The sequence below is a fragment of the Corvus hawaiiensis genome, chromosome 8 (genome assembly GCF_020740725.1).
Source record: "Corvus hawaiiensis isolate bCorHaw1 chromosome 8, bCorHaw1.pri.cur, whole genome shotgun sequence".
Lineage (NCBI taxonomy): Eukaryota > Metazoa > Chordata > Aves > Passeriformes > Corvidae > Corvus > Corvus hawaiiensis.
Genome location: NC_063220.1, coordinates 16,499,826 through 16,521,827, shown reverse-complemented (window position 1 = coordinate 16,521,827; position 22,002 = coordinate 16,499,826). Strand labels below are relative to the sequence as shown.

Sequence of the window (22,002 nt, the reverse complement as noted above, 5' to 3'; positions counted from 1 at the left end):
AACACTGAAGATAGTAAGTTAACTGCTTTTTCCATATGGTTGTAAATGTTTATGTTCTCTTAAAACTACCAATTACTAGCTCTGGGGGATCATGAAATGAGTAATCAACAGAGATTATAGACTCTAGGGGAGATTTCCTGAAGTAAATGGCCAGTCTGGTGTGAAGGGGTTAACCTGGGTTGCCAGATGCACTGCAGCTTTGGCCAAAAGCATGGATTTCTTCATAGCTTGGCATGAATTTTAGTATGCAGACTGAGGCAAAAGGCAGCAGCCTTTTAATCTCAGCCATTCTCACATTTACTCCCTGGGGGTCTTAGGTTACCTGACAAGTTTTTATTACTGAGAATGTTATTCAGCACTGCTGAGAAGGGTCTGACTGTCTTCTTCATGCCCTGCTGTCAGATATGTATACCCTTGTTAAGATCTCCCCAAACCTTCTTTTCAGGCTGAACAGTCCCAGCTCTCTCCACCTCTGTTTTTGTCATATTCCGTTATTGCTCTGTGATCTTTGTGGCTCTTTGCTGGACTCACTTCATTATGTCTGTGTCTTCCATCAGTTAAAATTTAGAGTTCTTCTCACCTGGCTGGTCAGCCTGTTGGAGAACTTTAGATCTTTGTTTCAAATTGTTTCTATTTTAGTAATAGGCCCAGAAAAAAATTTCAATTCAGAATCACAGTCCTCAGGAAGACTTGCTAAAGAAAATAGACATACCATTTTAAACTAGTTTTGTTAGTAAATACTATTTGTAAAGAGTTCAGTGTAAATTTACTCCCGAAACAAAAATGTCATGTCATTAAATCACAAAAACAGGTCGTACACGGGCTGGCATGGAGCAAAGGGCAATCTTTTCTATTCCATTCTGTCCTTGACCTCTGTACTCAGACTGCCACCAAGAGGAACAGTTGTGATGGCGACAATGTACACAGTTGTCCCTTACAAAGTACACGGAGCTCCTTGGCTCAGGTCATGCCATTTGTTGTTGGTATGGGTCTGGTTTCACAGGGCAGTGGCTACACTTGCATCCACTGCCCTGCGCACACACTGGTCATTCATTCGCCTGCAAAAGCTGCCTCTGAGAGTTCAATGGATACCCATGTTTGTGAATGGCATTCTATAAATAAACAATCAAGAGAACACAGCAAAAAGTCTTTCAATCTATGTGTAGTCTGGCTGGAAATGGATGGTCCATTTCCTACTAGCAGTTTTTGAGTCAGCTTTCCCCAAGAGTTAAACTTATTCTTGTGAACAAAAATAAAATTTTAGTTCTTTTAATATGTAAAGCTTGAAAGTTGCAGTGTTAAAAATGTTTTAAACAGTAATTTGACTCTTTTTTCTTCCTTTTTTTTAAAAGTCATAAATAAAGATAAAATAATTCCTACAATGAATGTTTTTTTCCAGCCATTTCCTTCTGTATTTTTTCCCTTGCTATACCTAATTGAAAATACTGCAGAATTTCACATGTTATTAATGTAGAAATTAATCCAGTCACGGAATCACTGCCAGAAGTTAGCCTTTTTTTGTCCTCTTTGCAAAATTTAAAGGTAGAAGACCTTCTTTCCCTTTCATTAAATATGGTTCCAAAAAATACATAGTGACTTCTAAAAAAATTTCTGTACTACTCATAATCCACTGCCAGCCTTAGGCATCAGAAGTCATGTATGAAACTTATATTATCAATGTTTTAATAATTCTCTTAAATATAATTGTCTGAGCTTTCCCAGAACCTAGAAATCCTTGGATACCATTGGCTTGATCTATGCATATTCCTCTCAGATTCAATTGAAATCCTTGCCCAAGTTCCTTTCAGTTTGCAGGAGAAGAAATCTGCAAGGTGGATATCTAGGTCTGGATGAGGATCACTCGCTGACATTATTTCTCAAGCAAACCCAGAGCCCAATTAACCCAAATGACATTTGACTGAGGCAAAGTTTACACTGTTTATGAGTTTACACAGTTCTGCTGGCACTGCTGTATCTCTTAGGACTGAGGAAGAATTCACCCTTGAATTGCCATAGCAATGCTTGTCTGCTAGAAACCTTCCATTCCTCCTCCACTACACCCTGATCTAGATGTAACCAACAAAAGAGCAGCCTTTTTGCCTAAAAACCTTGTCCCATTGAACCAAGGAAGTGCTTCAGCTGTAACTCTGAAAGGACTTCATCAATGTAAACTGTGTCTCAGGTAGGCAGTATTGGAGATACAGGTAAAGCAGAGGAAGCAGAGAGCCAAACTCCCTGTGCAACCTTCATGTTATACTGACTTGCCCAGCTTCTCTTCTGCAGCTGTTGAAATCTGACTGGGAAATACTGGTGTGATTTCACCGTAGCTGCACTGCCACAAATTCCCAATGATAACAGGTCAAAAGAAGAATTTTCTTGGGCATTGTCTAGAGTTTGTAGAGATCCCAGACTTGAGGACCTGAATGAGTTGAAAGTTATAATTACTAAGTCAGTCAGGCACCTCCACCAGATGAGTTGCCAAATATTACAGAGATCAGTGCAGGTACGCAATTAAAGAAATGCTGTGCCACAGCTTATACAAAATTACATGTTTCTGATTTAATTTGTTGATAACATCAGATTAATTTAAGAGACAGTAATATCTCTTGCACACATTTAGAACTGATCTTATTAAAACCTATTAACAGAAGTAAATTTTTGTTTCATTGACACCTGGTTTCATTTCCTGTCTGTAAATCTTCTGACAACAGCAGTATATATAACAGGGACACTGATCTAGATTTTCAGAGGTGGTCAAATCTCAGCAGGTTTTGACTTGTCTGCATGAGTGACTGTAGACTGCTTTGAAAAGGTCATAGATAATTATGCTATTGACAAAACTTTATAGGAATAGATTTGATCCTGCAAGAACCTCTCTGGTGATATAAAGCAGTATATAGATTCTTGAACAGGACAAACTTAGTAGAAATGCTAACAGTTCACAAATTGACAGAGAATAAAGAAATAATTTTCTTTGGTATTAAATAAAGTAATAGATTCAAAGCTTATTAATTAAGCTATAATCCATCTTATTGCTATCAGTCATGTGAGACACGGAACAAAGAAAATCCATGTTGATTTTGATTTTGTTTGTATGATGAATTCATATATTAAGACCAGTGAGTGTTTTGTAAAGGTTTTATAAAAATGTATATGTATCACTGGTATCACCATTGCCACAGACTGAAGCAAGATTCTAAGTCACCAGAAGACTATAGGTTACTTTTTCTCTTCAGTCTCTGTAGAAATTAGCAAATTCGAAAATCTCAGCTTAAAAATGGAAATCTTGACTAATTGGAAAGCTACCACTGAAAGCTTCAGGACGATTAATATGCATACACCCTTCTGGTTCCCTGTGTTAAATATGTTCTTTACTTCAAACGGAAGTTTAATATTAAACATAGTGGAATTTTTTGTGTCTGATGTTATCCAGGAAATCAAAGGCAGACATGGAACAGCCCTGAGCAATAGATGTTTGAGAAAGTGAACAAAACATACTCTATGCAAAAAGCCCCCAACATAAAGCAGAAAAGGAAGATAAATCAATCAGACTGTTTGCATTATATATGAGAAGAGATTGTAAAGGACAGCAATAGTAAAAAGTCTAATATTTTTATGAATGTATGAAAGGAATGATAAGTAAACTTCTGGGAAAGGCCATGCTAAATAAATTGGTTAAAGCTGTACATTGGCTACTGTTGATGTATTTTTTTTATACTGCATTGGTATCTTCATATTTAAATTATATTTTTACTTGATTTTTAAAGTAATGAACACAGGCCTTTCAAATAACAGGTTTCTGCCTTTATTCTTTAAAAAACTGGGAGGTGAAAAAAGTAGGTGAATTAGTTCTCTTGGTAACAATCATTCCTATCCTGCTCTGGTTACATGCCTAGAAAATAATTAACAGATTTTCTCTAATGCTTCCTAAAGATGTTGAAACTAGAGAACAAATATTGACTGAGAGGCAGCAAAACTTGCCTGGACAGGAGAAAATAATGGTTTACACAACTGAAAACCATTTGCCAAAACCAGAATAGAAATTATGGAATATCTGATTTAATGTCAAAATGGCCAGATGTGGTGTGTACATGCATTTGGGTATTTGCAGGCCACACTTAAGTCCTGCTACCACATAAAAGGGTTCTTTCACCATCCTGAGGATGCGCAGGGCCCCAATTCCTATTGCTGGGAGCTGCTCAGGAAATTATTTAGCACCCAAGAGAGCCTTTTGGAAGCAAGAGGGAACCAGTCATGAGGACCTGAAGAGGTTCTGGAATGACTAGGCTTTCAGAAACATGAGCAGAAACTTGCAAGTATTATGTTTATATGCCACAGTTTATCAGGGTAAAAGAGGAGAGGACTTTGGGGAGGAGGTGGAGGAAACAAGCCTGCTCCTTGTAACTGGGTCAAGCATGTTGGGTAAGATGGATTTTGGACTGCAGTGTGTAAAATCACAGAGGAGGTGGAGGCAGTTCACTCTCCCCCTGCAGAGGTGCGATGCCTCTCATTCCATTTGTTCTCGCCACACATGCGCACACCCCCCAGGTGTGAGCTCTGCTTTTGGGTTACGAAAAGCAAAGAGAGGCATTTGTTTCTAGTGCCTGCTTGGCGGCAGATCAGGGTCAAAGACCACCTGAGCTCATGGGTGTTATGCAAGAGGCTGTTATGAAGGGGCCACAGCCTGCAGCATGCATCAACCCACCTCCCTGCTCCCCTCTCCAATGCTGGCTCTGTGGCTCAGCAGGTTGCGAAAGCCCCAGGACTACATAAAGCATTCCCTGTCTGGGCACTGCCACCACCATCAGCACTTGAGGTCTCAAGAGGCTCCAGGGATCAGTACTGTCTGTAAGGGACCCTGCTGTTGTGGGCTGGGGACAACCAGGTGCCTTGCCTGCACACGCATCAGGGAAAGCTGCATGACGCCCTGGCAACCTGTCAGGGCAGCCTTCCTCCCCTCACTTGTGTGACAGAGGCTGTTTCTGATGATGTTATCTGTTTGCTGCAGGGACAGGATGGCCCACATGGAGAGAGCTCTGCCCTGGCTGCTGCTGCTGTCACTGGCCTTGCTGGGCAGCAGCACTGCGGAGCGCGACTGCCGAGTAAGCAACTTCAAAGTCAAGGAGAACTTCAACAAGACCAGGGTAAATCTTTTCCCTCCTGGATCTGTGATGCCTTGCATAACTCCTCTTTCCAGGCTACAAAATTTGGCATTCAGTAGCACCAGTGTGTTCACATTTCAAAGTCACAGACTGTAATACTGAGAAATAGCAGAAGTGTGTGATGTCCACACCTCTGCAGATGCTGAATCCTGATGCATCTGATAAAGGAATACTGCAGAAACTGAGTTTTAGCAGACTGGTCTCAAACTGCAGGGTATAAGCAAAAGGACTTGGTTGTTTCCATGAAAAATTAATACTCTGATGTTTTCAGACACCATTGCAAAGAAAACAATATACATAATTTTGTCAAGATCTGCCAGTTGTTATCCTTTTCCCACTAAATTTTGTATTCCTTATACTGGACAGCTGCAGATACAGATAAGATTACCAAAAAAAAAAAAAGTCAGTATTTCCACAAATTATGACTGCACTAGGATGTATTGGTGGCTTTATTCTCTTGAAACAGCTAGATTTGTTTCTTAGGTACACCTTTGAAGCACGGTGTCAAAGATCTGCATGCTCTTCCCCCTGTTCTGTACTGTCTGATTAAAATATTTCCATTGTTCTAGATCTAACTGCAGCTTTTTTTATTTCCTTGCAGTACAGTGGCACCTGGTATGCCATGGCAAAAAAAGATCCTGAGGGGCTATTTCTGCAGGACAATGTGGTAGCACAGTTCACCATAGATGAGAATGGAAAAATGACTGCCACCGCAAAGGGCAGAGTCAGACTCTTCAAGTAAGCTGTTTGCCGGTCTCCTCTTGTTCCATTTTGCTAAGCTACTGCTCCAATCCTACCTGCTATCCCTGTGCTAGTCACACAGTCACACTGAACCTGTGTTGTTAGATTGGAAAGTGATATTTTCTTTGTCTCTGGCTACAGTAACTGGGATGTCTGTGCTGACATGATTGGCTCTTTCACTGACACAGAGGATCCTGCCAAGTTCAAGATGAAGTACTGGGGTGTCGCCTCTTTTCTGCAGAAAGGAAGTGAGTACTTAACTACAGAAGATGCAGAACTACTTAGAAGACTAGTTATGTTGTATGTCCGTGCTGGGGAAGGAAAAAGTACTGTTGAATTTCTTAAACACTCTTAAAAGACATGATAGCTATCATACTGCAAGCCTTAATGTGAACGAGGTAATCACTACTTTTATATGGGACAGCTGGTTGGCTTTCTTTAAACAAGTGGAGACCTGGCCTTTGTATATCTTTGTATTTATTTTGTTTGTTACCCAACAGTATAATTGAAGGCCACTGTTTGGAAAGAAATGAAAGGCAGATGAAATATTTTAAGACTTGTTTTAGTTCAGAACTCAGTTACCAGATGCTTCTGTTCTCTCTGAATCCTGATGTCAGAGCTGGCCAAGCAGGGAAGAATATTATTTTGTTTGGTCTTGTGTCTGCAAATGTGGAGATTTATCTGTTTTAAGAGACAAATATGTTCATATGTATATATACATATATTCTTATTTTTATGTCATCTGCCACACCCTATGCAAAATTAATTCCTTGAGCCAAGTAGAAATTCAGATGCTTTGTAGCTCAATACATTTCCTTAGATTGTTTCCAAGAGAAGCAGGTAGAATTTAGAACTGACAGGAGTTCCATTCTGTTTAAAGACAAAGTTACAAAGCATGTTTTGGATGCCAATTTGTCTTAAAAAGTTGCCAGGTCTCCTCACAACATGTTGCTGAGTCATGTGTACTTCAGATTGCGGGCTGACCCCAAGCTGTACCCTTCGAAAAAGTCTGGTGTCCCCCCACAGGAGAGAAGGGGAAGACAACAGAGAGTTACCTTCAGCAGTGCAGATGTACTGCAAGGGAGAATCTTTTGCTCCAGGAGAGGAAGGTGCAGATATGTCAGGTTTTACTGCAAACACTGAAACGGACCCACTTCTTATAGAACAGGGTGTTTGTGTGACCAGGTTTTTATCAGGTTACATAGCTAAATAGTTAAGAATTCTCTGAAGTTGTAACTGTGTTTTAAGAAGAGGGTTTATGGCAGAACTTGTAGCAAATACACTTCTAACACACATGCAAACTGCATGATAATCTTTTTCCTTAAAAATGCAGTCTAAGTAACATCCCTGGTAGGAGAACATTTACGGGTTTGAGTCATCTGGAGCAGGCCTAGCATGTTCTTCTTTATTTTCTTTTTGAAAATAAACATGGAATTAAATACTGGACACAGGAATAAATGAAAAGCCCATCTGTTATAATTTGTAACAATCTTCATCTTAGTATATTCTCCACAGAGTTATGGCAGCAATCCTTTCTGATTTACTAGATTTCACTTGTGTCTCTAACACTTTTCCTTCTTTGCCATGGTTTCTTCCAGATGATGATCACTGGGTAGTGGACACAGACTATGATACATATGCTCTTCATTACTCCTGCCGCCAACTAAATGCAGATGGCACTTGTGCTGATAGCTATTCCATTTTATTCTCCCGGGACCCGAAGGGATTACCTCCAGGTGCACAGAAAATCGTCAGACAAAGGCAGATAGACCTCTGTTTGGACAGAAAATACAGAGTTATCACTCATAATGGTGAGAACTTTTTTTTCTGAAGAATTTTATTTCAGGGTTTAATGACTAAAGCACTAGGATTCTCTTGCTCATTAAATATCATATGCATAAAGTCTTTTACTTAGTGGCTGTTACATTGTCTTTTGAAAATCGGAGCTTGTAGTAAGTTATTTCCAACTTTTACTTCCCTTATTTGAAGCAGAGCTGAGGCGCATAGCTTTCCATGCAGCATATCAGATCAGCTGGAACAGTAACTAGAGGAAGTTGTAAAACAATTAAATCAATGTAGCGTGAGTAAACGTGGTAAGGATGCACTTCATAGTTACAGTAAAAAGTAATTAGGCAGCTGTAATCGGATCTCTTTGCCTTTGTTCAAAAACTTATTTGAGAAATGCTTCAAAAAGGCTTTTAAGGAAAATAGAAGCCTTGGAAAGGATACTTTATAGAAGACCTTTTCTCAAAAGTCCTCATGCCAACCATTTCACAAAGGGCTGTGGAAGAGGGACATAGCCCTCATACTGGAAGCATGACCCTATCTTGAGTCAGGCTGAGCTTACAACACAGGGAAGGACACAGATTAGCTCACTTATGCTCAAGTATATTACAAAAGGCCAAATGGTAATAATCTAGAAGAAAACATACTTATATGCTTACTGATAAAAATAACACCCAGAATGGGGAATAGTAAAGAGCAAAAGAGAAAAATCAGAATATTTAGAACAAATAAAATAGTAGTACCTGTCCCTACTCCCTCCCCACCCCTCACATCCTGGAAGACACTCTATCTATGAAAGACTTGACTGGTGAATCAGCTGCATGGGAACTCCCAATGTAGCGATGTGGGCAAAAAAGTTAATACGACTGTTGGATGCATAAAAGCAAGATTCACATGAGATTGTTGTGCTTGGCATGGGTCTAACTGCTATGGTGTCCACCATAAATGGAAAAAGTACTGAGGATGAATTAGAAGTTTCAAAGAAGAGCAGAGAAAATGACTGAAAGTTTGTAAAATGTATCTTCTAATGAATGCTTCAAAGATCTTGATCTTTTCTCATTAGAAAGAGGTTAAAGGCTGACCTGAGCAAAGTCTGTGCTTGTCCACACCAAGCAACAGGAATTGGATAGAAAAGGACTTGCAAACACAGAAATAATAAATTTAAATGGATGGAACTTTAAACTGGACACATTCAGAGCAGAAATAAACAGCCATTTGTTTAACTCCAAAGGTCATTAACCTTTGGAACAGTTTACCAAGAGCTGTTGTATGTTCTTCATCACTGAAATCTGTAAATCAAGATTAAGGGCTTTTCTCAGTGACATGCTGGAACAAACTGGGATTGACTGAAGGAACTTTTGTGTCTTACAAAGAAAGTCAGAACAGATGAGCAAAGTCAGCTGTTGTGGCTCTATTATCTGTTCATCTGATCCATAAACAGAGACTAATATATGGCCATGTTGTAAAGTAGTATGCTGATAACAGGGTGCCTTGAAGATCTGCTAAAGTAGGTGGTGTTTACAGTTGCTGATCAGTAACTTGGAAAATGGGCCTGACAACAACTTAAAAAAAAATTTGCCTTGAATGAGAATTTGGAGACCACATAAATCAGTTGAGATTTACAACAGACAAGAATAAGAGACACCATAAATGCAAATGGAAGTGACTTCTGTGAATGATTTGTATGATTGCATAAATGGTAGGATAGAAAAGAAACAATTTCATTATATAAATTGATGATACTTTTCTGTTTTGAATCCTGCACTCACTGCTTTTCAAGTGAAGTCCAGCAATAATAAAAATTTCTGAAAATGAGAAAGCCAAATAATGAGATGTTTAGGGATATTTTACTAAATCTAAGGTAATTTAAAAGTTGATCATGCTGCCTCTAGTTTGTCATAGATATTGAATATCTAATCTACCAAGTTCCACTGTTCTTTGCTATCCTAATTTAGACTCAGATGTTAGGTGTTGAATGCAGTGGCTGATAAGACTGTGTGAGTTTGCAAATGAAAAATAGGAGCCTGGGTACCTTTTTATTAAGGATTATTTCAGAGTTTAGGAGCCCAGCACCAACTTATAAATTAAACTTGAAACTAGCAATCTGTGTTTTCCCCTTTATGTGATCAGGACCCAATTATTAGTTGATTCTGAATTCTCCAGTACCATTAAGCCAAAGTTCCTGCAAAGCAAGAACATTTCAGAATGAGGGAATGATTGTGAGCTAAACTGAAAAAAAAAAAAAATTCTTGGAAGCTTCATAACAGAAACTCTTACAAAATTTGCTTAATTCCTTATATGTGGATTGGAAACCTTACTACTTTAGTTTTAACTCTGCTATTAAGAGCTACAGAGTTATTACCAAAACAAACCAACTTCAATTGTCTGCACTGATCTGCATCCCATTGTTACTGTGGTAAAATTCTGACTAATGTTAGTAAATGCTGCAAGAATAGGCTGCTATCTGTTGATAATTGTGCATACTGTGCCTATGTCTTGAAGCTAATTAACGGAGAGAGTGTGCATGTGTGTGTGTCTGTGTGTCCCTTCAACTAATAGATGTACAAAACTTACCTTGATTTAAAAAGTACTGGCTGTTCAAGGCAAAAGAGAAGCCTAGGAAATGAAAGTTTTTGTCTAACTTACACTGAATTTCTGATGGTAGTTCCTTCTCAAATACAGCTCAAGCTAAGATACAGTTAGTCTCCCAGAGTAATAGCTCAAGTAACTTTAAGTTGTGTAATGTCAGTGTCAATATTAAGTGACAGTACTTGTAAATACAATACAGCATCATGTCAGTAGAGTTGAAAGCTGCATCTGCTTTTAGCATTTGCGAGAAGGAAAAATTGTGAAATAAACAGTGGTATATTCCCTCTGCTAATTTACTATTGCCATTAGGAGTTTTGGGGGTCAGGAGATTCTTACTTTGTTGAAAGAAATTCTTAAATTAATTATTTCTAGGCAAATAACTGGAAGCTTGTTAAAGTATACACTCTTTTATCACTGAGAGATACTCTTTTATCACTGATCTGCCCAGTATCTTGTTTGCAAAAGTATTAAAACGCTCAGGAGAGGTGTAACAGATTAGGTGAATTCCTGTTTTGTTCAGAGTTGAAAATTCCTTGAAATTATAAACTGCAGAGGAAGGTAATGACATTACTCTCACAAGTAACAGTCTGCTGGACTCAAGAGCATTTTAAAGAAATGAGATATATGTGCGTTTTAAATTTGGTGTAAGTTCACCAAAGTAACAGTCTGCTGGACTCAAGAGCATTTTAAAGAAATGAGATATATATGCGTTTTAAATTTGGTGTAAGTTCACGTATTTAAATTTTGTCTGGAGTGTTTGACAAACACAACTGTGGTTTTTGTGTGTTTCAGGATTTTGCTCTTAAGGAGATCCAACCCTATGGAAAGAAACCATGTGACAGCACCACAGATGTACAGTTAATACACTGATCATGTGTTCTCTGGAAAATGCTTTAAATGGCTTCATTTAGATTTTCAGTATATTTATCTGAGCTGTGTAGCTCACCTTGTCAATAAACCAATGAAACATTTTAATAAACTTGGATTACAGGGGAAGAAAATTGTATGCAAATCTGTACATACGTAGACACTGCTTTCATTAGTAGCCTGTTATCTTAGTGCACTGTTTTGAACTGGTGACACACGGTGATAATTAAGAATTTAATCTTGCTTTTTTTAGTGGTTTCAATTTCTGACTAAAAGAGTATTTATCATTAACTCCAAAATATATGTATTTTCTTTTCAAATAGGACATTTTATTTTCTCTAGAAAATACTGGAAATCATTTTAAAAAGAGAAAGGAATTTCAGTGATCCTATATATCACTAATTAACTTTATTATATGACTAGTGAAGATATAAAAGATATGCATCTTTTTAAAAGAACTATTTTACACATGACAATTACCCATTTATTTATTTATTCTTTAATTGTAAATTCACATGCATTAAGTCCATGTTTTTAATTTGAGATGGAGCCAAACTGGTCATTTACTTGATGATAACACATGTTCATCACCTTGTTTCAGTTAGTCTGCTCAAACCTATGTTCAGGCAGTCAGTTACTGAAGTGTTTAATCAAGTTCCCTTTAAAAATTTGATTCAAAAAAAGCAGATACTTTCTGAGGATGAACATTTTTGCTAGAAAGTTTAAAGTATTTAATTCAACTATTTTACATTTACCAAGTTCACTGCCATATTTCTATTTATTTCAGCGTAAGAGGAGAATTCAATCCATTGGATTAAATTGTCCAAATCTTACTGAGGCAAAACAATGAAGTCAAGAGAATTTTACCTGCAGGAATTAAAAATACATATTTAGCTTTTTTTCCTAGTCCTCTGGCACATAATACTATAACATAATGACCTATGTGACCTGGGATAGTGTAGACAAAATCCGAAGTGTGGCACAGCTCAGACTTTAAATAATTATCTGGTGATGAAAGACAAATGTGGCTGTTCACGGTTACTTCTTCTTGCAGTGGTTTCTGTACCTGCTCCATGCCTTTCAGGGTTCCCTGTGCAACAGAGAAGAATTTCCTGACATTTACGTCTGAAATGGGCAACATTATACAGAATTGGATTGACTGCAGAGTTGGCAAAAGTGAATAAGGTTATCCAGAAGAAAACTGATGGCAAAATATTTAAATCCTTTTTGTAGTTCTGAACTAAAATTAAAAAAATAATTACTATTATTGGGCTCCACATAATGAAGAAAGAGATCATCAACAGAAAGAGGGCTCGGAATAGTTTGTAGTCTTGCTGGGAAACACGAATCTGATGATGTTCTGAGTAGGCTAAACCAGCATTTAAACTTCTTCTTGATGCTTTTGTAATCTGCAGTAAAAGAGAAAAAAGCAACTTTCACTGAAACACATCTTTACAAGTGAAAAAGTAAATCTTGGCACATGATGTTTTCTTTTGCAAAGTGACTACAAAAAAGGCATTGCAGAATTCCATTTGTACTTTTTGTCAATGTTTCCATTTCAAATATTCTCACTTCATTAGCAATTCTTTTTTCTCTCATCTGTGAACTCATCTCAATATTAGGCAAAATGGTTGTTCTTTTCATGGCTCTCTACCAGTCATAAATACTTTTCAGCATAAAACAGTCTTAATTACTCATGAAATCCCATTAAATTCAAATTATGACCTCATTTGTTCTATCTAAAAAAACCCATTGATTTTTTTCACAAATGCAAACTGGAACATAGTTAACAATCCTGTTGATGCTCAAGAAGGAATGTGATCCAATTCTCTCATGGCCATGCTAATATCATAATGTAGGTATTAGAAGCAGCATTAATTTCTTACAGTGACTAAATTATTTTAAATGTGAATGAGATTGTGCATTGTTTTGTGTCACTTTTAGCTTTTCAGTCAGTAATCACAATTGCTTTCTATGAACTAACATGAAATCTTACAGATCCTTTTGTCACTACAAAAATCTGTGCCTTGTAAAAGTACTCTCTGATGTAAAAAAACAGAGTATGGGTAGCTTGGGAACCTAGTATTAATGGGTGTGCATCATCTGTCATTAGGTAAAATATTAAACCCAGTGACTTGCAAAAAACTCTAAATCCCCTGTTCTACATCCCTGTCTTCACTGAAGATGGCATAGCACAATCAAGTTCGTTACATTCATACATCTAATGTAAATAAAACAACCCTGAAATATCCAGCAAACAAAGATTTATGCTAAATAACTGAGATACTACTTTATCCCCTGCATGCATAAAGAAGGGAGTGCTTTCAAAAGCCTTGATCAATTAGCTGTCTATGTAGGAAAGTAAAAAGGTGTAAGACTCTTCCTGCCACTTTTCCCTTGAGCAGAAACTACACGAAGGGTAACACTAATACTAGCAACACTTCGTAACTTCCTGGTACATGCAAGGATGAAAATGTTGAGAGAGAAAGAGAAAGAAATTTGTCATTCTGTTTGCAGTTTTCTGAATTTGTCACAGACATAAATACTCATCAAGAATCTAGACATCTTCTAAATATTTCAATAGAATGTAGTTGTATAAATCAAAACCTGTGAACCAAAAATGGGTTTCTTAGCAGCTGCTGAGGCTGAAAAGGAGACAGTATCACTTGCTACTTCCCTGATTTTAAAAGAGCAGAGAATTCTGATGTCCTGAGCATGTAAAACTATTCCAGCTTGATGATCTCCTGCTGTACCCATCTGGAATCCAGAAACTAGGCTGACTCCTCCAAACAGCCCGAACTGAGAGTTGTTCTCAGTGAGCACCTAACCTTAGTAAGAATGAAGATTTCACAAAATGCAAAGGACTAATATCCTCTTCTAATATAAAAGTAGGAAAACTGGGTTGTGTACACTTCTCAGTCTCCAGTGTTCAAAACTGCTACAGAATGCCTTCATCAGATACATTTTTATCTGTCCCATATAAATACCTTCTGTCTTTCCTGCAGGAGCTGCACAGCCTAGGACTAAAAATGCAAGAATCACCAAGACTGTGGTAAATAAGATGCAACTTCATCTTAAAAAAGTATTCAAGAGAAATGGGGTGGCAGTGGTATGTTGTGGATCCCTTTTTGGTCTGCCCAGTATAGATACCTATCCTGGGCATCTGGACCACACTTAGACAAACAGGAACTTAGAAATCAGGTATATATAAGCATGTAACTTCGAGAACACATAAATCTTCACTAGTTCTAGCCTCTGACAAAGTCTTGCCTGAGAGGCAGAACAATGCAAAACCAAATAAATTACAAATCATGGCTTCTAATCTATCATTTTTGCCAGGATTCTGGGAAGTGTTATGTATAAATAATACTCAGTTTCAGAGTAAATTGTGAAGTACACACTTGTAGTAGTAGTATATTTGTTAAAAAATTTCAGGTCTTATATCTGTAGTCAGTCTTCATCATCATCATCATCAATGGTGTAACGTGAATACATGAATGCTTGGCACTGCTTCCAGCAATACTGAGAATCTTGCTATGTGTGCACTGGCATAATAGAGCATTCTCACCCAGTAAGAGTGAGTTTTCTCTTGGGAATGGCTCAGGGATTGAGACATTCTCCAGCTCAGTTCTGGTTGCTTCCTGGAGAGAGAGAAGATTCAATTATGTCCTTCTGTGGGCCTCAAGACTTCTTTGTTTCAGGGGAAATGGTAATGTATTTTAGCATCTCTGTTAGCAAGTTAGAAAAGAAACAGGAGCAGGGCAGCATGGGGCTGTCTTGTAATCAATCCAGTATTCCAAGCACTGCTTTTGGTTTCTAGCTCCCTATGTGCCATTTTGTTTTCTGAATTTACCAGTAATCTGGAGTCTGCAAGGACACAACAAACACCATTCCTGTCCTGGCCTCTGACCAAGAACTGTGGCATTCCCTGGCCTGCAGTATTTGCAGTTCTTTCAGAGGGCTCACATTCTCCATTGCGTTACTCTATGCTCTTTGCCTACAGCAATATGAGGTTGCAGGTCCTTTACTTCACTAGAAGAGGTTCACCTCATGCATTTACCTCAAGATTATAGTGAGCTAAATGACAGTACAGGAAATGCAGGCTGATGACTTCTACTACAAGTTTAGGCTTGATCAATAGGCAAGGATGTGTAGAGACCAGATTCTAGGTCCTAGGTTCACTGAAACACCTACAAGCAGCTCTGGTGTCTGCATCCACAGCCCCTTGGTGCTCAGCATTTCATCCTTGCTCAATAATCCATGTGTTTTGACTTTCCTTTCCAAAACCTGTCATTTTCTTACACATATTATAAGAAGTTTAATTGCCCAATAAAGGAATCAAGGACCTTCTGGGCAGTTCCTAAAAACCAGGCATTGCAGTGCCTAGTTTGGAGTGCTTGGTTTGAAGATTTTTAGATCTTTCTCACTCTGCTTTTAGATAGTTTAAAAGGAATTTAGATGCTAATATGATGCTTGCTAGAATATAGATTAAAACTCTGTGGTGCTGGGTGTCTTGGCTTCAGCATATATGTTAAACAACATCCACTTAAAAAGAAAGCGGAAGCAGAGGGTTTAATTTACAGGTTTTGTTTGCAACATTTGAAATTGTGGAGAATTAAGTATAATCTAATGAGATCTGTGTACTAAAGACACATGCAGAAAGCCCATAGATCAAAAAATGGATGGGCTTTTTCTAGTCCTGCCTTTCTCTGCTTTTTTACAAATCCCTTATGACTGGAGTTTAGGCTCAAGGAAAGCAAAATCTAGTTTTTAGTTATTTCAAATGCTAGACTCTTTCAGCATTTAGGAGATTGACAGTCTTTAAATATGAACAGCACATAAATGGAGAAGTGTATTTAATACTATATATAGGAAGACAATGTGTTTGGCCTCTGGCAATGTGCAGTTGAAGCAGGTTCTTAATTGAAATGTATAGGCCGTTATGTGCAGGTTGAAATGCTTCATTTTATATCACATATTTATCATTTACTGAGCAAATGATGCTTGTTCCCTTTACGTGTATTTGTATTCAGTGACAATATGCTGATGCCCAGTGAGTTACTGTTTACTTCCCTTTGTTTTACACCAAAATTTAAAGGAAAAACATACCTGTAAGATTTTGGAGTAACTGATGACAATGACTAATCCTGGTATTAGAAAGAAAACAGTGGCAAAGGTCGTATCCCAGACTATTTCTCCTGCAGTGCTGGGCCAATCCAGGGTGCAAATTTGAATGTCCTATTTACAAAAAATGAAGAAGAAAAGTAATGTTGTACCATTATTTTCAGTAGCATTATCCTTATCTCCCTCTACGCTTATGGAAAAAAATGGCTAAACCAAGACTAAACCAAGACCCTGAAAACTTTCTACTTAGACAAAGCACTCAAGTAGTATATCACTTGATGGTTTTAAGACTCCATACAATTACAAATAGATGTGTCCACAACTGGAATACTCCCATTAATTTCATATCAAATGCTAATGGCAAAATGGAAACTTACAGACCCTAAACTTAATAATTTATTCAAGTGTCACGTTGGGTGCACTTTTGTATGCATCTCAAAATATTAGGCAGAAAAATCTATGCATGGCCATTTTGTACAGAGGGGGCTGCGGGTGCAGGGCAATTCCCCCAGAATGCTGATCCCTCGGTAAGGGGAAGTGAGCTGAAAAGGGGATCTCTGAGCCGCACTGAGGAACGCAAAGAGAATCCCAGCCGATGCGCGTTTCCCAGCGAATGGGACGGTCCGCCGGGAGAGCGGGTCGGGGGCCGCCGGGGGGAGCTGCGGCCGCTCCTCCGGGCACAGCCGCGCACCGGCCCGGCACGCAGAGAGCGGCCCGGCACGCAGAGAGCGGCCCGCCCGGGTAGCCGTCTCCTCGCTGACCGCTCTCCCGCCGTGGCAGAGGCGGACGAGCCTCCACCGCCGTCGGTCCCGACGCCCCCCGGCCCGCCCCGGCCCGGCTGCTGCGGCGCGCCCGGCGCTCGCCCTCACCCGGCCGCCGGCGGCGGGCAGCTGCACCACGGTGAAGAAGCAGCAGAGCGGGAGGGTGGCGAGGGCGGCGAAGCCCCAGATGAGGAGCAGGGCGGCGGCCAGCGCCTTGCGGCGGCGGAAGGCGGCGTGCCGCAGCCGGGCGATGCTGACGAAGCGCTCCAGGCTGACGGCCGACAGGGAGAGGACGACGACGGTGCCGCTAAGGCTCATCACATAGACGAGGAGGTGGCAGACGACGTCGCCCAGCACCCAGGACTCGGTCCAGCGCACGACGGCGATGAAGGGCATGGCGGTGATGAAGAGCAGGTCGGCGCAGAAGAGGTTGAGGACGAGGCAGTTGGCGGCGCAGAGCCGGCGGTGCCGCCTCACCAGCAGGCAGATGCCCCAGATGTTTCCCGCCAAGGACAGGAAGAAGATGGACGCCAGGGCAGATGACTCGCCGATGCGCAGGGCCGTCACATTGTGGCCCTTGAAGTCTGAGAAGAAGGGGAAATAGGTCCTGTTCCCTCCTGGTGTGCCCCTGGACCACGGCATGAGGGTGGCCAGCGGGCGTGAGAGACCCCCCGTGGACGGTGGCACCAGCCCTAGAGGAAAGGCTGCGCTCCCAACCACCACGGCGGCACCTGGGGTGCCCTCCCAGCACAGAGCCAGGAGATGACCGCCATCCCCCTCCCTCCTCTTCCTCCTGCCCCTGCCACCAAGGGCTCGGCCGTGCCAGCCGGGCGGTTTATGGCCCTCGCACTGGAGTGGAACAAGGAAGTGGGAGAGTAAACACGGTGGAGCTCACACAAAGGCGAGGCCACGGTGCGTGGGGCGGCAGTGAGGGGCTGCCCGACACCTCCCTGGGCAGGGTGTGGGTCAGCACGCTGGCACCTCTATGCCCGGGAGCCCAGGCCCAGCCAGCTCCTCAAGGGCTGGCCTGGCTCTGGTCTGCTCGGCTCTCCAGGCAGGCCCTTGGGGTGCCAGTGACCCGGGGGGGACACTCAGTCCGTTCCCGTCCAGTGGGGGTGTGCATGGCTTAAAAACATGGATGGCTGCCACACCACCCCGAGAGCTCTGCTCAGGAGCCTGGGATGACTAGACTAATCTAGGGTGAAAAAAAAAAAAAAAGAGGAATTTACCCATCGCCACCTGTATTGACAATGGCATTTGGAAACAGTAGACCTGTGAATTGCTTGTCCTAACTGTGGAGAAGAGTCACTGACATGATTTTGGGGATCTGTTAACAAAACTGATCTAGAATCTCACTCCCCTGTGTTATGAGTTCTTGCTGGAGAAGCCTGTTAAAGTAAGACAATGTAGAAAATACCTTATTTTCTCTGAACTTCAATTCCTAGAAGCAGTTGCTCAGATTGTAAACGAAAGTAGGGCTTTCCACTTAGGGTCTTCACTCCAGATGACTTAGAAATGGGCTGGGAGTGAAGCACGTATATTGTCACAGACAGGCAGATGATGTCTCATAAAACAAGATAAAATGTTTTCATAAAGTATGTAAACAGTTTTATAACTCTAGACAGCTCTGGGTGAATTCATTTGGCTGAGTGCCAGTGTAGGTGCTCAAGGGAGCACTTACAGGCTTGACGTGTGGACCTACACCTTTTGATTAGGTGAGAGTTATTATTGCAAACCGATGTGCCACAGGGAGCGGGTGACGGGCGGTGCTTCTGCAGTACCCAGGGTGTGACCCTGCCATCAACCATTTACACAACAGCATTAGCGGGGATTCCAGATTAGTGGGGATTCCAGAAACTCGGTCCTTTGAAGGGGCAATCTTCTAATGAGGGATGACAAGAGTGACATCTTTCCTGGACTGCTTCCCACATCTTTGCCAGTGCAGAATTTGCATTTATTTTAATTAGCATGTTTTCTCCTGAACTATAAGTGGTTCTAACTATCTATGCCATCTCATCAAACAGGGAGTTTGCAGGGCACCCTAAACAGGTGGACGAAATGCTCCTGCTGACTCCTGCTGATTGATGATTGTATGAAATGTGGGCACAATTGCTGTTAAGTGGAATGGGCTATGAGCTCAAATGAAGACAATAGGAAAACTTGCAAAGGTTGGGGATTTTTCAGCAAGCAACACAAGTGACTGGCAAGTGTCTTGATACAGATACTTTATTCTAGATCATTTGATGGGAGAAAAAAATCTGCACCCGCATTACAAAAATTTCAGTAAATTTAAAAGACCTGCTGATTTTTTATTAGTATTTATGATCAATGCTTGGCATATCTAGCCACTATTTATGTTGGCTCTGCTATGGACTGATTCTTAAAATGATTAGTGAGTCTTGAAATATAGCAATACCTTCCAGTTGCCACAACCTCACCGGTCTGGGACTTTTTACAAGCTGACAGACTAGCCCCAAAATTCTGGGCAGCTGGCAGTAGCAGTGGTGTGGTCAGCTCTAAATACTGGCAGGGATTTGGGAAAGAGCTATTGTTAATAGTCTGGTTTTACCTGTGTGAAAATGTGGGAGGCATTAAGAAGACAGGGGGAGTGGAGGAGGGGCAGCTGGAAATGGTAGCACAGATAAATGCAAATTTTATTATGAATAAAATCTTTAGCCCCTTTCACATTAGTGGAAAGTTAAATTAGAAACTGGCCCTGTCAATTCACGGTAAAAGTAAACATATTTGAAACAGAATAGGGGAAAGGAGACAGGAGTGAAACATCCAAAGCTGCATTATTGAAAAAATAAAGATACTTTCAGTCAGGAAGGAAAGGAATGCCAGAGGAGCAGAAGGTTTGAAAATGAGATGATGTGTGGAAGTATCTGGGTAGACCCTTGATCTTCTTTAGAAAGGATCACCTTTAGCTTTGGTCCTTAGGTGTGAGTGACAACCTTACTTACTTGGCATAAGCCTGTTGTTTGCTCAGGAGAACCTAAGTAAAATGCTGCTTTTGGTATGCTGTTAGTGAGTGAACTTCGCACTGACCTGTGTACAAAGTCCTGGGGACAGCAGAGGTGTGAAGAAACATGCACGTTTCCATCAGGTTTGATCAAACCAATGGGGGCTCCTTGCAGGAGCAAAAATACTCTGATTACTCATGGGTCTAATGGATCTATTATCTAAAAGAGTAGCTTTCTTTTCCCTCCCATGAAGTACAAAAGTTGTATTTGCTGTTGGGTAGGTCTAACCATAGCAACCATCACAACGTGAAATCTGAGGAAGAGAGGAATCGTAACTTCAATAGAGCTACTCTGGCTTTACTGTAATAGGTGGATGCTGTGTGTGGTATGTGCACCACATGCTTATGACAAGGAAGTGATTAACAGAATGCCTGGAAACCTGACATGATTGCTTAACTTATATAATTTTTTTAACCTATGTTTGCTTTTATGCTCAGAGTCAAACATGGAGTCAACTCTGATTTCATTGTCCTAAGTTAAATTAAAGCTGCAGAGACCTCTGTGGAGCTGGTTTGCCTAATCTAGCAGGGAAAAATCTTGTTTCCTTTTCTGTGGGTGTTTTCTTCATCCCTAATGAAAGCCCAAGCTTTGGCCTTCTCTGTCGCAGAAAAGGGCTGTGTTACCTGATACCATTAGTCAGGCTCTGCTTTTCAGATTGTTCCCCTGGCAACCATGAACTGTTGTGACAGATGGGGATCGATCAGCTTATTTATTTCTTGAGCATTAAGAAATATTCCCAGAGAGAGGGACCACTTGGGCTAGGTGACTCTGGGAGATGGGAGTTCTTGTTCCATTTGGACATGATCTAGTAAGGGGTTTTGTCTTATTTATGCATCCTCTTGCATGTAGATTGGGTGTTTAAGTCTTTGGATCTACAGGTGCACCTGCATCACAATGGGTAAACAGCACTGACCTCTGTAACAGATATATTGCACATTTAATGTTTGCTAAGTGGTGTAAATTCATTTCATTAGAAATGTTGGCTCTTTGTCTTCTCAAGAGTTTGCAAGCTTGTAGATGACTCATATGTCTGCACAGTAAGATTTTTAGCATACGTTTCAACCAAGGTTACCTTTCTATTTTCATATTTGCTCTTGCATATCACACTGCAGCTGTTCTGCTTCTAGATACTATGAATCCTGTGCTTAGAAGAAGTTACACCATTGTCAGGCATGTCTCAAATACAAGTCTGTTTTGATTTATTTTGTTTTTTAGGAAGTTTTTTAACTGCTCACCCATTTTATACTTTCATATCAGTGATCCAAAGTGCTTACACCAATGTGAGAGGGACAATTTTAAACTTTTAGTGCAAATATAAATAGATCTGTTTGTTCACACATAGTAGCAAGTTCACACATTCCTGTGTCCACTGAAAATAGCTAGATGCTTCACTTAACGTCATCACGTCAAAAACTAATCCCTCTTTCTTCTGGGGCATGAGCAAGTTACTGTTTCTTCTGGGAAGTCTCATTTTGCTGGGGTCAGTATCCATCAGAAGCTGGCAAGCTTCCTGGCATAAGTGCCAGTGGCGCTGTAGTTTCAAGCTGTAGCAGCAGCAGCACTACTGACCAAGGCCTCAGTCAAACGCAGAGCTGCGGATAATACTGTCAGTAAATGTGCTTTCTAATAAAAGCTGGGTCAGCTTTTGGTCCCCAAGACCACCAGAAATTTTGCCAGCATCAGCATTGAATGATTTCTTTGTGGCTTGCAGTAAGGAAGGGATTTCTCTCAGAACCAAGTGCAAATGAAGAACATAATCCATGTAACATAGAATTCCCCTGGAAGGTCATGTTTTCTGTTTTGCTGCATGTTAACCAAGTGACTCAGCTCCAGCTAAACTGTTATAATTAAATGAGATTGTTTCTGAACAGTTTTAGAAACTGTGTTACACTGACACATCTGGCCCATGGATTTAGGGAGTTTATCAGTGAATACAGGGTACCAGAAGGG

At 40.5% G+C, this 22,002-nt stretch overlaps 2 protein-coding genes across 2 annotated transcripts; one reads left to right on the top strand and one right to left on the bottom strand.

The window, feature by feature from the left end:
• Positions 1 to 4,713: 4,713 nt before the first annotated feature.
• Positions 4,714 to 11,278, top strand: RBP4 (retinol binding protein 4). Its single transcript, XM_048310676.1, has 6 exons — positions 4,714 to 4,885; positions 5,009 to 5,144; positions 5,764 to 5,900; positions 6,045 to 6,151; positions 7,502 to 7,714; positions 11,070 to 11,278. Exons 1-6 carry the CDS (start codon positions 4,725 to 4,727, stop codon positions 11,081 to 11,083), a joined length of 768 nt encoding a protein of 255 aa, XP_048166633.1. The 5' UTR covers positions 4,714 to 4,724; the 3' UTR covers positions 11,084 to 11,278.
• Positions 11,279 to 11,620: 342 nt separating this feature from the next.
• FFAR4 (free fatty acid receptor 4) lies at positions 11,621 to 18,076 on the bottom strand. The gene is made up of 3 exons (XM_048310675.1): positions 17,138 to 18,076; positions 16,254 to 16,382; positions 11,621 to 12,553 (listed from the first exon to the last, which is right to left on the bottom strand). The coding sequence occupies exons 1-3, from the start codon at positions 17,669 to 17,671 to the stop codon at positions 12,146 to 12,148; spliced, it is 1,071 nt and encodes a 356-aa protein (XP_048166632.1). The 5' UTR covers positions 17,672 to 18,076; the 3' UTR covers positions 11,621 to 12,145.
• Between the last annotated feature and the right edge of the window lie 3,926 nt (positions 18,077 to 22,002).